We start from the raw sequence: 17,181 nt of genomic DNA, 5'->3' as shown, positions 1-17,181 counted from the left end.
CCCCCCCCCCCCCAGCGGCTGTCCCTGACATGATCTCACAGGGCTTCTCGGTCCTGGGGCATCAAACGCCAGTTTGCCCCTGGGCGTGGCCATGTGCTGACCAGTCTCTGCCCTGGCTCTCCCGCCCTGTTGTCCCTGGATCACTTCTCAAGGACACCAGTGCCTCTGGGCCAGGCTCAGCTCCCGGGCTCCCCTGCCCTGACCGTGTAGATGTGAGTGGCAGACCCTGGACCAGCCCTCTCCCGTGCCTGTCACGCGTACTCTCATTTACTATGGGGTTACACCAACAGGCAGCTGGCAGGTGAGCTCTCCGTGCCCTCAGACCCGTCCTGGCTAGGAGACCACTGCCCCTTGCACACCCCAGGGTCCCCCTGGTGCCGACTCACTGGGGCCTGCAGCCCCGAGGTCTTGTCTATTTAACACGTGATTTCATCTGGAAAAGGGCCAGGGACGCTGGGGTTTGGCCCCAGGCCTCTGCCAGGAAGCCGTAGGCTCAGGATGGGGGGCTGGTCCTTCTGCATAGAGATGGGACCCTTCCTCCAGCTCATGGTCAACAGGGCCTCCCTGTGTTTCCTGGGCTCAAGGGGAGGGGGTCGCCTCCTGGGCCATGGGTGACCACCTCTCCTGGCATCCAGGGCTCCTGCACGGGGTCCAGGGCTCCTGCACGGGCCCCGCCCACCTCCCCAACCCCCCGCGTTTCCACCGCCATCTCACTGTGCAGCCCAGCTCTCCTCCTTCCCTCCCTCCATCACCTCTCAGCCTTCTCTCTCCCTCCCCATGTGCACCTCCAGTGTGCACGTGGGGGAGCCTCCCTGGTGGGAGCAGGCAGCCCACATGTGGTTCCAGGTCTGTCCAGCCCGGACATAGGCCCCTTGCTTCCTGCAGTCTGCCTCGTCCCAGAACACCTGAGCGCCCAGGTGTGTGCGCTCGTGCAGATGCAGACAGACAGTGGGCATCGGCCTTGGAGGAGCCTCCTGTCCAACGGAGGCACCCAGGCAAGAACTCACAAGGGCAGCAGGGACAGGGGTGCCCCCAGGACACGGCAGGGAGGGGAGCTGCTGGTGTGAGGCACGGGCTCCTGCCCCCACAGGCTGGAGAGACCAGAGGGGACAGGCAGGAAGACTGCCCTGCACTGACAGACCAGGCCTGGGGAGCCAATGCGGCTGATGGTCGGCCCTGGACGTGGCTCTGTGGCTCCGTGGTGGGTCCTCGGAAGCCCACTCGGGGCTCTGCCTCAGTGGCGTGGTACCTGCTTGAAGGTGTTCTCTGGAGGCCGAATGTTGCCAGACGAGCCTGAGCCTTTGCCGAAGAGCACCGTGCACGGCCCGCGGGGTGAGACCCCGTGGGCCTGCCGGGCCCCAAGCCAGGAGCGAAGGGGTGAGGCCAGCAGTGACGGCCCCCTCCGTGAAATCCTTCACCAGACTTATCCAGGCTCCAGAAGGATCTCCTCCGACAGGATCTTGAGGGCTGTGTCCTGGAAAAGCATCCATGGCCAGCTGCCTTCCTCGAGGATGCTTTCGAAAAGACTTGTCCGCGTCACTCGAGCGGTAATCGCAAAGACACGCATACAGAAAACAATCGGGGAAAATTCATCAGGATTATGAATGCTCTGAGTGAGGGCATCACACATGATTTTTATTTTTTCTTTAACTCCTTTGTGGTTTCCAAATGTTCCGTTCAAGTGTCTAGAGTAAAGGGAAAACAGTGCACGGGGCTCGGCCTGCAGCCACTCCAAGGACACGGGGCTCGGCCTGCGTTTACTGTTGGACATTTGTCACAACCCGAGCCATGTAGGTGCTTCCCCCACAGCTAGAAACGGAGAGAAACACAGCGAAACAGCGGGGCAGGCAGGAGGGGAGGGCGATTTATGCGCTATTTCTCTCCGACACAAAAGAGTAATGGGAAGGTCATGTGGGCAAGGTCAAAGGACAATTTGACTTTTGCAGGATGACCTGGGGCCATCTGTCCTTTGCAGAGCTGATGAGCTGTCAGTGCAGGGTGAAGGGAGGAAGGGGGGCCGCCTTACTGATGAGAGCCCACCGCCCCCTGGACAGGGTCCCGCATGCCGCTCCCGCGCTCGGCCTGGAGGTCCAGGGGAGCATGGCCCAGGCTGGGGCCCTGGACACCCTGGAACGGGTCCCACCCCGGGGACTGGCCACCGAGGAAGAAAGGAAACCCATGCAAAGCCAGCACTGCCCCCTGTTCCTTTAACTGGAAGCTGTTCCTATGGGGGCTTCCCTTCCAAAGTCACCTCCCCCACACAGAACCCTTTGTTTCTCTCCTGCTGAGATTTCTCGGATTCGGGAAATAGCACACTGCGTTCCCTGACCGCCGACCCTGGCTTCGCTCTGGGCGACACGGTGAGGTGCCCCGGATGAGAGCTGTGGGGGCCGCCGGCCCTGACCGAGGGGCTACCCAGCCAGGTCGTCTCCTGTCCGTGGGTCAGGGTCACCTCCTGCCGCGGTGACTGGACATTCCGTGCCCGGCGCTCAAGCCCTGGCATCACCATCCAATGTCCTCCCAGCATCTTGGCACGAGACGCAGAGCCTTGCCAGTCCCTCAGGGCTTGGTTTTAATAACCGAGAAGCCAGGAGTCGGGGTGTGTGCCCGGCCCCCCGCGGGAGGACCCTTGCTCTGTGTGTTTGCTGTGAAGCTGTCCCTGGAGAGGCAGAGCCCCTTAACAGGACTGTCCCCAGCAAGACGGGCCGAGGGACCTGCGAGCACCTGCTTTCTCTCAGACGGCTCTGACTGTAAGCACGCACTCGGGATCTGTGTGCAGTCTTGCAGGAGTTCAGATGGCAAGTGTGCGGGAACCGTCTGGATTACTCTGTGTCTGGGCTAATTCAGAAAGAAGATGCCCCACGCCGCACAGTCTCCTGCAAGGACACGGCCCCAGGTGTTCAGAACGCCCAGAATGGGATCGGGGGGACGTGCCCTGCACTGGCACCTGGGGAACGGACCGTCATCGCCGGTTTTGTACCGCCAACAAAGGCAGTTCGCAGCGGGCACACACACCCCTTGCCGACTCCCGCACCATCGTCTCCCTATTGTTTCGTTTACGAGGATGTCAGCCAGGATGGGAATCAGGCGGGCACGGTGGACTTTGGGGGTGCTGCCCCCAGGCCCTGCACCTGCAGATCGGGCCGCGGTCACAGGAAGAGCAAGGCCTTCAGGAAGCAGAGCCTGACACTGTTCGAGTCTCGGCAATGCGGAGAGCCCCAAATGGTGACACGTGCAGGGGCTTCGAGCACCGTCCCCTTCTCAACGAAAGCGGGTGCTGTGGGTCTGTCTGTGCTGGAGCGGCCCCAGGGATCCTGTCAGGGTGCCACGGATGAGGCCAGAGCACCGGCTTCACCAAGCGAGCGGGACACGGTCTCGCGGCCGTTGTCAGGGTCTGAACGGATAGTCCCACCATCACAGTGCAGACAAGAAGCCCGTCAGCATCTCGTGCATGCGATGTCGTGCCCACCATATTTGGGGCATATCGCTTTACACAGAAGCAACAGCAGAGACACGCGTGCCAACAGAGTGTCCCCAGGGGGAGCGTTTGCAAAGTTCCGGGACGTGCTAGTGGAAGCTCGCACAATCCGGCCGTGAAACGGAGGCTCTCTCCTCGGACGCCTCCCCACTTTCTGGAAGGAAACGTCGGTGGGCTCCGCCTTTCGGCCTAGTGGTTTGAACCAGGCTTTCGGCCTCGGCACGGCTGGCGTGTGTAGCCTGAGGCTTCCTCCCCCTGCAGTGTCCTCAGGCTGCCAGAGCAACGTGCCGCAGACCTGGGGACTTGCCGCAAAGGAAATTTATTTTCTCACACCCTGAAGGCGGGAAGTGAGATCCAGGCATGGGCAGGCGGGTGTGTCCTTGGCCTGTGGCCCGCTGCCTTCTCCCTGCACGTCTGTGTCCTGACGCTGGTCAGAGGGGTCTGGGGCCCACGCTAGTGGCCTCTCTTTAAGCTGATTACCTCTTTAAAGACCCTGTCTCCAAATAAAATCCCTTCTCCCCCGTGTGGATGACTACCACTTTTCTTTAGCCACAGGAAGGAGGGTCTGAAGAGCCCGGAGAACCTTCTGGATCCCAGGCATTCTCTTCCCTGCCCCGTGCAGAGCGGTGACCACATTCCCTTCTACGATTGAGACCCATCAGTCAGCACACTGAAGCAGCCGGTGTGTCCAGGGGCCGTCCCCCGTCCCCCGCCGGTATGATCATGACCAGGGGCCTTCAGAGTGGTGACCCCGCTGTTGAGTGCATATGACTCCCTGATGTCCCACATGGTCTGGCGTCCCCTGCCCACGTCCCCGGGAGGTCCGTGGGTGTTTGATGGTGGTCGCCAGCCCCAAATCTCTCAAGGCTTTGAGCCCAGACTGCACACACCTGTCTCCACGACGTTTGTCCTGACTGTGGGCCACTGTGGCCCCGGGTTTGCAGGAGTTAGTGTCTGTCCCGAGCCGCTGTGCAGAAGTCAGCAAGAGGCCTGGCTGTGTCTCACCCACGGCACACGGCCATGCTGGCAAAGGGGCCCCGGACAGTCCTCTCGGAGAGGTGAGGAAGGAGACGGTATACGGCTCTGGGGGCACGGCAGTGTCTACCCGGGCCCCCAGTGTCCCGTCCACGCTGGTGGCCCTGGGCCTGTCAACGGGCACAAGCCGGGAGGAGCCCATCACTAAGTCGAATCTCCTTGATCAGACTTGAAGGTGGTTTCACACTGTTTTTATTCATTTCCAGGTTTTGTGGTTTTGTCCCCTTCATTAGACACATCAGGAAAGATTTGGGTTGGCTGTCTACTGGCGTCCTGGGCGCGTCAGGACTCACAAGCCGTGTTTGTGGCTGGGGTCCCACCCCCACCTCGTCTCTGGAGGTCAGGACCTGGCCGTTGGGAACGGCTTCCCCCGCGGACTGGGACCACGCTCTGCCAGCACCGCTCACGCCCACTGCTGCCCACAGAGAGTGGCCATGCCGCGTCTCTGAGATTGGAGGCTCTCTCGAGCCACACACTTCTCGAGGCTGGGGGAGGGGATGTTCTCTGACCTCGGGTGGGAAACAGTATGGACAGGTGGGCACAATGAATCCACACAGGCACAACCCTATCTCCGTAAGCCTTGGCACCCTTCCCTTCAACCAGAGAGTCCACGTTTCCATCAACCACGGACAGCCACGCTCAGCAGTGCCAGCCAGCGCATGAAGCCCGCGCAACGCGTCAGGGCAGCTGTACCCCCAGCCCGGCCTGTGGCCCTTAGGGTCACTGCCCTACAAACACCCCGTGTTTCTTCTCATAAAAACTGTATAATCCTGCTATTCTTCTGTGCACGGTCTGTCCTCTTGGGTCACAGCACGTACCTGAGCCCTGGACACCAGGATTTCAGCCGGGTTTCCAGTTTTGAAGCAGTGAGAGGTCATGGGGACAAGGAGCTTGTAGACAAGGGCAGGGCAGTGGGAGGTGCCCAGGGGAGCTGGAGGGTCATCGTCCCCCCCTTCCTGGACACTGCCCCCTGTCTTCTCCCAAGGCCGCCCCTTTCACCGGCCCAGGACCCGCGGGCTCGGACTCCAGCTGCACTGCCAGGCGGCCGAGAATCTGGTATCCAGGAACTGTGAGCCTCCAGTTGCTGGAGACAAGGGCCAGCACGGAGGCTCTCTGGCCCTGACGGGGCCCAGGGCGGGGGTTCACAGCCCTGGCCTTCTCAGGGCCCAGGCCTTGGCTCTGCCAAGTTTTCCACCCTCGTGCTTGTGGTGGCCACCTGGTCATCAGAGCCTCCTGTACACGGGCACCAGGCTCCGGGTGACCCCGGGTGACCCCAGGTGCAAGCTGTTGCTGTGTGCTGCGAACCATGAGGCACAGGGTCATTCATGCCTCTGGGTCTCAGCCCGTCAGCCAACTCCATCTACACTTCTGTCCTGAGGTTCTGTCCTAGGGACCACATCTGCACACAAGCCTTGCTCGGTGGGGATTGTTAAGGGGACGAAGGGCGTGGGAGAGGTTGGGGTGAGGGTCTTCAGGAAGGAAACGCCCCGGGATGTCAGCCTGCAGTGCTGGAGAGAACAGGACAGCCCCGAGTGTGGGATGCGCGCCCACCACTGCGGTCTTGGCTCCTCCGGGCATTCTGCAACCTGCTGCCCCTGCCTCCCGGACATCGAGGCCTCCTCGTTTCTGATTCCTCAACCTCTCGTGAGCCACTCTCGATGGCACGCCGACCTGGGTCTCTGCGGAGAGCAGAGGTCAGGTGCTGGCGAGGGAGCCTGGTCATGCCAGCCCAGCCCTGGGCCCCAGTGGACGGCGCGGCCACTGTAGCTCGAGGCCCTCTCCCTCGTTCCCGTCCCCTGTGGCGTGTGCACAGTGGACCGTCCCTGTGTCTCTCCTAAATGCTCCAACAACCCCGGAGCCCTGCTGCATGTGCTGGGGCAGGCAGCGGTCACTCAGCCGGGTGCATGGGGGCTCAGCGGGCCCGGCGGAGAGCCAGTGCAGGCCCCGCACGCTTCAGGCTGCCGTCTCCTCTTGTTTTCTGGAGGGAGTGAGAAGTCAGGCAAATGTGTAAAATGAAAGCAAAGCTGTGATGAATACCTGATTTTCAAGGGACCACGTAGGAAAGGCCCGTGCCATGGCCACTCTGGCACCTAGCGCACTCCTTGTATTTAAATGACATGTTGCTTTAATTTATTTTTATTTAAAAAGGTTTATTTATTTTAGAGAGAGAGAGTGCGGGGGTGGGGAGCAGAGGGAGAGAGTCCTCAAGCAGACTCCTCGCTGAGCTCAGAGCCTGGGGCTCGATCCCACGACCCTGAGATCATGCCTGAGCCGAAACCAAGAGTCGGACCCTTAACCGACTGAGCCCCTAAGCGCCCTGACATGCTGCTTTTCTCTTCAAGTCTGTTTCTGTGCTCGTATCTCACCCCCGCCCCCAGGCAGCACGATCCCACAAGCCCACACCTTCCTGCCCCCCAGATCCACCCTTGATTTCCAAAGCCTGAAATGGGTCGGGGTCGGGTCGGGGTCTGGGCCGGGCTTGTAAATGACGGGGTGATGACTGGGGAGACTCTGCAGACAGGCCCCCCACCCCACGGCCTGGGACTGGGACTCCGGTGACTCCAGCCTGGAAGAGCTTGGAACAAATCTACTTTCCCTGCAAAGACAGCATTTCCAGACACGCTCACTGTCGCGTGAGCAGGAGGCAGAAGACGCCCCGGCCCGGCCTCGCGGCTCCACAGAGGTCCTGTCCCGCCAGGTTCCTGATGACTCTAGTGAGGGAAGAAGGGGCGTGTGAGAGCTAACCGCCTGGTCTGCACTAGCTGGAGGACTAAGGAGAGTGCGCTCCGGCTTCCAGGAGCACGGGGCACAATAACGACTGGTTCCCGTCCTCAGGGGGCCGGACGGGGCCCTGGATCCACTGTCCCATGCACTCCCCGTGGCGGCCACTCCGCAGCCCCACGCGGCTGCCGCAGAACTAGGTGGGGAGTCGAGGCAGCCCTCGTGACCCGCCTCCAGTCAGGGCTCTGCCGGCAGCCGTGGGGGAAGCGGCCTCGTAGGAATGAAATCAAGATAAGCGCTAAACCAACCAGGCCGGGGGAGGCCGCTGACCACTTCACCCCGAGGGCTGCGGGTCCCCTTCTGGCGGGGACGCACCCTGCCTCGGAGGTGCCCTCACCCGCGGCCCTGCCTGGACACTGGCCCCTGGGTGCGGTCGGGGGGCCTTGTCCTCGCCATGGGGCTGCTGTGTTCCCCTGCGGTGGGACGTTCTGGGCTGGTGTGTTTCTGAAAGCACAGAGGAGGTGGGAAAGGAGGCTGAGCCGCTAATGCGCTGTCCCCACCTTGGGTGCCTCACCCCTGCCGCGCCCGACATAGAGGCGAGATCTGTCTGGGGTTTCCAGGTCCTGCAGGCCCCCGGGTCTCACGTGGCCTCAGCAGGGTCCCTGTGTGAGGTCACACTCACCCGTTTCCTCTCCCGGCACCTGCAGCCACCACACCAGCAAGCCCGTCAGCTCCACAGAGGGAGCAGAGCTCCCCCAGGGCAGGAAGGGCAGGAGGAAAGCCAGGTAGTTGCCCCTTCCCACCAGGGCTGCCCTGCCTTCCCGAGTCCTGAGGGCCAGCCTCCCTGGCGTGGGGCCCAGAGCGCGTGCGCCTGCAGCTCCTGTGCTCCCCTGAGACCGCTGCCGGCGCGGAGCACCTTTGTCTGGCCGGCGGAGCGGGTGCAGACTGTCCTTGCCGAGGCCCCCGAGTCTGCGCCTGGAGCGGTCCCCGGGGGCTGCCCCACCTCGCAGCAGTCCCCCATGTCTAACCACACGCATGACTGCTTTTCACTGCACAAGGACGAGGTGGGAGGGGCCACACCAGATTGTGATGTTCTCCCAGGCCTCCGTGTCCCACACCCCCTTCCAGGCCGCCTGGTCACAGGGATGGGGCCACCACAGAAAGACTTCATCCTATCCTCCTGCACAGATGGGAGTGTCCACTAGACACCCACAGACCAACAGAAGCAGAGGTGAACCCAGGGTCGCCCACCGTGCCCTCTGATGACCTGGAGAGGTGCTGATGACAACACGTGTGCACGCTCCCCAGAAGGGTCTGCCCCCAGTGCCGGACAGTGTGTGCCCCGAGGTGCCGTGAGCCCCTGTCACAGAAGCAGCAGGCCCACCTACACGCCTGACATCGATTATGCTCTTGCCCCGGGCGCGTGCGGTTGCAAAGCTGGGGTTTCTGTTCAGGCTGATTATCTTGAACTTGGGCTAATGTTCCATGAAAACAGAGTCTCTATCATCAAACTCATTAATTAAGGTCCCATTTGCAGGCTGGTTGTGAATCGGAGTCACTTGTGCGATGGGACAGGCCTGCTCTCCGCCGGTGAGGCCGCTGTGAGTCTGCAGGTCGGTTTCCAAGGCGCAGGTGGAACAGAGCAAGGACGCCCAGACGGGCCTCCCGAGGCAGACAGACTCTGATTCGAGGTCGAGGTCCGAGGGCTTGCACTTGGAGTTCAGGCTGGAGTGTTGGGGTGGAGGTCCCGTGACCAGGGGGGACTGCATGCCCCACGCACTGCTGCCTGCTGCACAGGGAGGCTCATCTGGGCAGGTCCGTCCCTGCCTGTGCAGGAGGACGGTGCTGAGCCCCGGGCCTGGAGCTCCTCGGGGTCAGGCTGGGGGGCCCTCACCCTCCCTCCCGTGACACGGGGCCCAGCTCTGATGCCTCCTCTCCCCTTCCCGTCCCAGCTGCTCATAGGCTGGGATCCTCCTGGGGCAATTCTCGGGCTGCTGGCCCAGATCCATGTCCTCGAGATCTCTCCTATGGGAGCCCCCCCTTTAGCGGTAGGCGGTCTTGCTGAGTCCAGGGCCAACTCTTCAGCCAAAGGCACTGAGACCGTCCTTCTCCCCCGCATCCCCCCGGCCTGCACTTCTCCCCACCCTGCCCCTGCATTGGGGGAGGCCACAGCTGCAACTGGCTGGGCGGAAACCTTGCCTTTTCGCCACAGGCAATCACCCAGGGAAGCTCCCAGCCTGCGGGTCCCTCGGGGCAGGTGCCCTGGGTTGGGTCAGGACGGCCCTGAGGTGCGCAGTCCATGCCTATCACACCGCTGTGCTGTGTGCGGAAAGGCTGGGGCTGTTCTCTGCGGCTCTGTCAGCACGGAGTGAGGTCTACCCCGTGGCACCCACAAGTCTATGAGCACCCACTGCTTCCCTGTGTTTCTAGCCCCAGAAATGCCCCTCATTGTGTTAGCTTCTCCCTGAGTCTCCCTGACACGAGAGTCCTCCCTGCGGCATCCAGACAGGTCCCTGACAGAAGTGAAAGCGTCCCCTGAAAACCACCTTTCCTCTGCTGCTGGGCTGTCCCTGCTGCCCGCATCCTGGTGCTTGGATATTTTCCTTCAATCCCTGGCCGCCCCATGTCCGGAGAACCTGACAAATGTGGGTGAGCAGTGCCCACCTGCCCAGCCCCAGCCACGGGGTCCCAGCCCTGTCCTGGGCACTTTGGGACTTCCTGTCCCCAGGGGCTGCGGCAAGTGACCTGAAGCTACCCCTACCCGTGGTCCTGCCCAGGCTTCCCCAGTCTGGCTCCACAAGTCCACCGAGGTGGCTGCCCCGCCTCTCCCCCCTCCCTCCCCCGAGCCCCAGGGTAAAAGGAGCACTGCCCCTTCTGGTGCCCTGGCCTCTGGACTGGCCTCTCCGTCCACCGTGACTGCTCTCCCCCCTCCTGCTCCGTCTGTCAAAATCTTGGGTGCTCACAGAGACCGGAGCCCAGGACAGCTGTGGGTCCCCCTGCTCACCACGGTCGGGGGGCATCACTTCCGCAGGACAGGGGCAAAGACGGACATCATTCGCCTAATCTGCTAGGGCAGCTTCGAGCGCCTGGCATGGGCCCCCTGCTCTCCCCGGCCCGCTGTGATTCTGTAAGCCCTGGGCCAGCGGAAACGGGGTTACACAAATACTGTGCACAGGGGCCCCTCGGCGCCTGCCACTGGCTTCCTACGGAGAACATACAGATTCTGCATTGAAATAGTGCGGTGTGTTGAGCAGCACAGGTGTGGAATTCTTGGCTGGCACACCCCCACCTTGATGTATCCCCCCAGTACTACTACTGTCACTACGATCGCCCCGTGAGATAACAGGGCCCCTGAGCCACAGGGCGGTTCTGCTCAGTCCAGGCGTCTGCCCAGACCGGCAGTGGAAATCAGAGGATCCTGCAGAAACCTAGGTCCTCCTCTAGGAGCCCCATTCCTGGGATGACTGCGTCACTGCAACAGAACAGAATCGCCGTGGATGCTGGCAACGGCGGCACTGGCTGCACCACTTAGAACAGGGGACACGCAAGGCTCGAACAACCCCTCCTGGTCCAATTCTTGCTTTGGGAGTTTGATACCTTCTTGCATTTCAGGCTTGGTTCAAGACCTCAAGGTGCTCACTGGGTGGCCCTTCTGGCTTCTGAACTCCACCCTTGGTGTTTAGGCCTCTTTAGAGGTCGCAGTAAGTGCCCGGGGGCCTGGGTCGTCCCTGCTCCCTGGCTGGTGAGGGAGCCCCTGCCTCTTAAAGTCCAGAGTGGGCTTGGTTGATCCCTGAGGACGTTCGAGGTGCCCACCCATCCTTCCCCAACAGCAGCGTGGGGGCACCGCCGGCCCAGGGATCACCCAGGTGCATGTGCAGGGGCCTGTCCTGTCCCGGGGCTTCAGATAAACTCTTCACCCCAGAGCCAGAGTCCTCTAGGGAAAACACAATTTTTTCACAATTATTTCTTCATGAAGCTGATGCTGGCTGGAAGGCAGTCCTCCCTCCACCTTTCTGCTCTCTGCCTCCCTGCTCACTTCTCTCCCTTCTCCCCTTTCCTCTCCTCTTCCCCCCTGCCCACTCTTTCTCCAAGGCCACGCTGTTTCAGCTCCTTCCAGTGGGGCCGGAGACAGGGCCAGATGGAAAGGCCATGGTGTTTCCTTCCTGGGGCTTCACTGCCTTCCCACAACGTGATCCTGGCTAAGGGGCATTCTAGCTGCTTCTGCTTCGTGGCACCAATGGAGCAGATGCTCTGGCCATGGTGAGGGAGGGGACAGCCGCTGAGCCCAGACGCCGGGCTTCCATGGAGATGCACTGAGACCGCATCTTCCTGACGCCCTGGCGCAGCGGAGGGCAGTGTTTGGCAAGGGTGGGGACCCCTGCCCTGAGTGTGCCCGCTGAAAGGATGCAGTTCACAGCGGCTCTTCTGATACCAACTGCCACCCCCCCTATCCCCGCCCCAGCCGGGCTGTCCCTTCACAGGAGGGCCTGCCCACTGTGAGCCAGGCTGACCTCACAGGCCTGCAGGTGGGCACCCACACCCCAGTAGAGGGGCCATGCCTAGGCACCCAGATGCCGGGAACACCACAGGGCCAGCTACACGTCTGCAGGAGGGGCCAGGCTCAGTTTCCCTTAATCCCCTGTTACCTGTCTTAGGAGACAGGAGACCTCAAGCATCCTTCCACCAGAAATCTTGCTTCTAGTTCTTCTCTTGTTCTATTGTGGAGGGGGGGGGGGAGGAGGGAAGAGGGGGAGGGGCTGAGCGGAAGAAGGGGCTGTCTGCAGCCTGGCAGGCAGGCCTGCCAGGGAAATGCGGGTGGCGTAAACCACATGCATAATCTCGGAGACCGCCACTTTAAATCGTAATTGGTTGCCTTTTAAATATCATTTAAGGGCTGGCTTCCCTGCCTCTCTCTCCAGTTAAGAAGGTGTCGTGTCAAACTCTATTACCTTGCCGGATGTCTCTCCCTTAAGTTTAAGAAAAAAAGGGGGGGGGAGGAAAGGAAGAAAAAAACAAAGAAATGGAGGCATCAGCGGTGAATGGAGGGTCGATAAAGCTTTTAGATTTGGAGACGTTTTCTGGGAGCCCATTTCCCGCGGCTAAGAGTTGTTAATGGAGCTTAAGGAATTATCTTAGACTGGGCCGGCCGGGAGCGCCGTATATCTCCCTCGCCCGTTCCCCCGTCGGGCCTGGATATGCTGCTGTCAGACTCGCTTAATGAAAAGTAACGCGCCGCTGATTACAGTTGTATTTGGGCTCTATGTAAAGAGCACCCTTAATTTAGCATCCCTTCCTTGGCGTGTTTGAATTGGCCACGCCTGAATGGCTGAGAGCGCGGTCCCCAGCGCTCCTCTGCGCCTCCAGCTCCTGCCCTGACAGCCTCCCAGGGAGGGAGAGGGGCCCCTGCCCCCGACCACAGGACCTTTCCCCGAAGCACCGACTCTTAAAACCCAGGTCCCCTTGCGGCAGCCCACTCCCTGCAGGTGCCCTCCTGACCCCACCCCCAGTGCACACAGGCCAGAGGGTGGGTAAGGGTGCCCAGGGCGAGCCTTCCAGAGTTTACCCCCCTCCAAAGGTGAGGGGGAGGTGGAGCTGATAGCCCCTGGTATGTGGCTGAATCCCCCCAGCCCTCCTGAAGTCTTTATTTTGCACAATTTTGCAGATTAATCAAATAAATATCTTCTGGCCAGTGCCACTACGGTCTGATGGCTTCCACACTGTGGGGTTCTGACCGGGGTCTGCCGGCACAGGCCGTGCCCAGAGCGCGAGGTCCGGAGGGCAAAAGGCCCGGGCAGCAGCCTGAGCTCTAGGCGCCCTGGGCCGGCTGCGCGGGTCCACACTCAGCGGGGTCCCCGCACGCCCCTGCCACCAGCAGCCGGGCGCCCAGGCCTAGGTGCCCACGGCCCCGATCCTGCCCCGCCGCGCTGCCTGCGTCAGCGAAGCCTGGTTTTTGCTGAAACTGTCTGGCTTTGTCTGCGGTTGGGGTGGGGGCCGCCCTCGGCCGCATTAAAATTCCTGGCGCCCCAGCCACGGCCGCAACGCGTCTCCCGCGAGACTCCACTTTCGCTATTACTGTCAAGTACCCTTGACTCTTTATTTTTGCCCTTTTATCTATTACAACTAATTCGAGTTCTTTTGCCCTTTTCAGTCTAAGACGTGGGCTTTCTGCAAAGCCTCCCCCTGCCAGCGAGCTCTCGGAGCGCGGAGCCTTTAGAAATTGAGGGGTTTACTGTCAAAATGAAAATTTCACTTCAAATTATCTTGGCTGATGCTCGCTCGCCAGGCCGGGGGCTCCCGCCGCAGCCTTTTGACAGGCACATCAGCGAGGAGCTTCCGAATCTCGATAATATCATCCAACAGAGCGAAAGTCAATACGGTGACAGCGCGCGGGCGGATACAATCCAATTACCGCGCCGCCCGGACAGGCCTGGGGCTGGGCGCCGGCTCCGCCACTCGGGGCCCGGGCCTGCCCCCTTCGCTCCACCGCTGGGGTTCGAGGTTCCGTCTCTCGGACTCGGGGGCCACCACGCAGGGGTGCCCGACGCAGACCCGAGACTGGCTTCTGGCTGCGCGCGCCCTCCCTCTCGGTCCCAACTCTCCCCAACACCCGCCGCCCCCCCCTCCGGCCGGTCCGGTCCGGTCCGCTGCCGGCGCTCCCGGCTTACCCGGAGCCTCGCCCCGGGGCTCGGGACCCCACTGGGCCCCGGGCCGGTCCCAGCCCTCGCAGAAAAAGGCCCCGCCTCCCGTGTCCCTCCAAGGCTGCCCGCCGGCCCCCGAGAAGACCCGCGTTTCCAGCCTCTCTCGCCTCGCCGCTGCCCCCTCGCAGGTTCGCTGACCCGGCGATCTGTCCTTCCTCGGGACACCCGGGACTTTAAAAGGAGGCCCAGTGCGGCCTCAAGCTAAGCGCTGGCAGGCGAGGGCGCGCCCGGAGCCCGGAGCGCGCAGCGCTCGCCGGCAGCCCTCGAGGGGCCCTCGCAGGGGGCCAGGCGCCTGCGGGGGCGGGGGAGCAGGGGCTCCGAGTCCACGGAAGCCAGGGAACCGGGACTTCGCTTCAGTTCAGGGGTGAGAGCCGCCGTGGGCTTGGCTCCGAGGGGGTGGGGTTGGGGGACCCGGGTTTAAGAGCGAATCCAGGGGTCTATAATGCGCAGGAACCTAGGCGAGGCGGGGCAAGCCCGCGGCCCCCCGCCCCCGCCCCAGGGCCTTGACTCCCAGCCCCGCCTCCTCCGGGCAGCCTACTAAGTTCTTGCCCCCCCCCCCCACCGAGGCGGGGCCCAGGGCTGTCCAAGCGCGGACGCTTCGGGCGCGGCTGCCGGTCTCTGGGGGGTAGGGGAGGGCAGGCGGGGTTAGGAGCTGGGAAGGGCCGCAGAAGACCGCCTCACCATCGCAAAGGACCGTCTGAAAGCAGTCCGCAGCGCCAGGGCCTCAGGGCAGGGATGGCCCCCCTCCTCAGTTCTCCCCTGGGCACAACTCCAGGGAATTTAGAAAGTTTAAAAGTTATTCTTATCTAGCAAGAGAAACTCCTATTTTCTCAAAATTCTGGAGTCTGGTATACTGGGGAGAGCTTCAGAGTCTTGGGCCTCTCATCCACTTCCATTCCGGAGTCCCGCCATTCGGGAAGGACACTGCAACTCTGCTTGGAAAGGACTGGCTTTACGTACCGCCCGGGGCTCTGCCGGCGACTTCGCTGAGGACTCCGGGCCAAGGGCCCTCTCCCCTCATTCCCTTCGGGAGTTCACCTTTCCTCTGGCAAGAGCTCTAACCCCCGGGTCTGAAACGTGTTCATCGTGCAATGCAAACACCATCACTCCGTTTATTGGTTTTGTTATATTAGCCTCTGGAGCAGGCAAGTATTGGTGTGAACATACATTTAAAAAAACATAATTTTATCGAGTTAAGAGTGTGCAATAGTGTGAACGAGGTGAGTGCTGTTGGCCAACGTGCGGAGGATGCGATCAGGTCCGCGGGGTGTGGAACTCCGGGTGCCAGGAACCCGAAAGGAGACAGCCGAACAAAGCCTCAGAACGGAAATGTCTTCTCCATGTAAACTTTGGGACGTAAACTTTATGCTTCAGGGTGGCTCCCTTCTGCTCTGAGAGCGCCCTACCCGATGGGTCGCGGAGTTTGGGAGTGGCCTGAACTGGTGCATGTCCAGGTGGGGTCGGCAGACCTGGCAAGGCAGCTCCGGGGGCTGGCCTGTGGCCCGGAGAGGCCGAGTTCAGCTCCTCCCTCCAAGGTGGCTTGGCTGCCTGAACTTTGCCGTGCTCCTGTCCTGCTTTGGAAACTTGGTAGAAAAAGAGTCTGCGACCTACAGGCCTGCAGCCCGAGCCCTGGCTCCTCCTCTGCTCAGGCGCGGGCCCGTTAGGCGCAGAAGGGCTTGCCGCTGGCCTTAAGGGATGGCCAGCAGCTCCTTGGCTGCGCCCGAGGAGGGGCGTCGTGGGGTGTGGCAGGCGGGAAAGCGCGCGCCAGGGGCGTCGTCAGCACGTTGGCGCCTGCCCCCAGCGAGCGTCCCAGCGGTCCTGGGTCCAGGAGGGCGCCCTTGGCGGTGGCCCAGGCCTGGTTCAAAGTGCTGTGCCTGAGGATGGGGTCGTGAAAGACCCCATCCACCCAGTTTCTGAGACTGGTTACCGGGGAGTCCTGGTGCCTGTCCAGGGCACCAGTGGGGGCCGGGGCCGCAGGCGAGGACGAGACAGGAGCCAAGGAAGTGGCCGCAGGGGCAGCGGGGCCTTGACGCTTGAGCATGCATGACGGAAACTCAGTCTGGCTCAGGGCGGTGGCGGCAGCGGTTGCCGTGTGAGCCAGGGACCAGATGCGCGGCTTGGCCTCAAGGCCCGCCGTTGCCCCAGCCGGTGCAAAGCCCAGTTTGGCCTCGCAAGCCTGCGAGCCGCCCCCCGCACCGGGCTGCTGCTCCGGCCCAGCCGCTGTGCTCCGGAGGCAGCTCCTTGCCCTCTCCAGGTCCTGGTCCAGGGCAGCCCCACCACCGGTGGCCAGGGGCATCCGGAGGGTGCCCGAGGCCTCCTTCCCCGGGGCGCTTGGACCATCTGGCACAGCAGGGATGCGCTCCAGGCCACCGTCCAGGGTCTGGAAGGCCGGTTTCAGCTCGCACCCAGCGGACTCCGATTCCAGTGGGTCGAAGTCCTCCAAGTCAGTGAGCTCTAGATCCTTTTCCTCTTTGCCCACTGACTCTGCGCAGGACAGAAAGAGGGGCCAGTGCAGGAGGAGAGGGGGGCACTAGTCAGAACCCCACTCTTCCTTCCTAGCTCTGCGCCCATGGTTCTAGGGCCCGACCCTGGAGCTAGGAAAAGCACCCGCAGCCTTTCGTTGCACCTCCCACCTGCTCCCCAGGCTCTATACCCCCCAGGTGGCAATAGAGGGCTGGAGATTTCCTCCTCAGATCAATAGGGACAAGGGTAGGGTGGGTGTGTCTAACGTTTTAACCTTTGTTTTGGGTTTCTTTAAGGCTGTTCCCAGTGAGTACCGCAGGCACCCTGGGCTCGGGGCCTCTCTGGGGCCAGCTCATTTACGTGCTGCCCACGCCCTCGAAGCTTGCTTCTAGTACTGCAGGTTCAGTGTCTTCAGAGGTCCTGGAACCCCAGAAGAAGGCACGGGGAGTCCCTGAGCTCGTGCCCCCACTTCAGCATCACCAGCCTCCCACACACCTTCGCTCTTGGTGCTCTTGAGGGGCTCCTCCCTGGCTTCCTCTTCGCCCCCTTCTTCCTCCTCGCCCTCGGCATAGGGTCGCTTCTCGTCCGCGCACTTGTTCCTCGGTGGCCACGTCATCTTGTTCTCCTTCTTGAGGCGCCGGCGCGCGTTGGCGAACCAGGTGGAGACCTGCGTGAGGGTCATCTTGGTGATGATGGCCAGCATGATCTTCTCGCCCTTGGTGGGGTACGGGTTCTTGCGGTGCTCCTGCAGCCAGGCCTTGAGCGTGCTGGTGGTCTCGCGCGTGG

At 62.1% G+C, this 17,181-nt stretch overlaps 1 protein-coding gene across 1 annotated transcript; it reads right to left on the bottom strand.

Moving 5' to 3' along the window:
• Positions 1-15,592: 15,592 nt before the first annotated feature.
• Positions 15,593-17,179, bottom strand: LOC121102730 (iroquois-class homeodomain protein IRX-4-like; the record flags this gene model as incomplete). The annotated part of the gene is made up of 2 exons (XM_040630189.1): positions 15,593-16,416; positions 16,891-17,179. Coding segments are annotated over 2 exons (1,113 nt in total), but the record flags the coding sequence as incomplete, so codon positions are not given.
• Between the last annotated feature and the right edge of the window lie 2 nt (positions 17,180-17,181).

The sequence above is a fragment of the Ursus maritimus genome, unplaced genomic scaffold, assembly GCF_017311325.1.
Source record: "Ursus maritimus isolate PB19 unplaced genomic scaffold, ASM1731132v1 scaffold_15, whole genome shotgun sequence".
Taxonomy (NCBI): Eukaryota; Metazoa; Chordata; class Mammalia; order Carnivora; family Ursidae; genus Ursus; species Ursus maritimus.
This window is presented reverse-complemented; position numbering and strand designations above follow the sequence as displayed.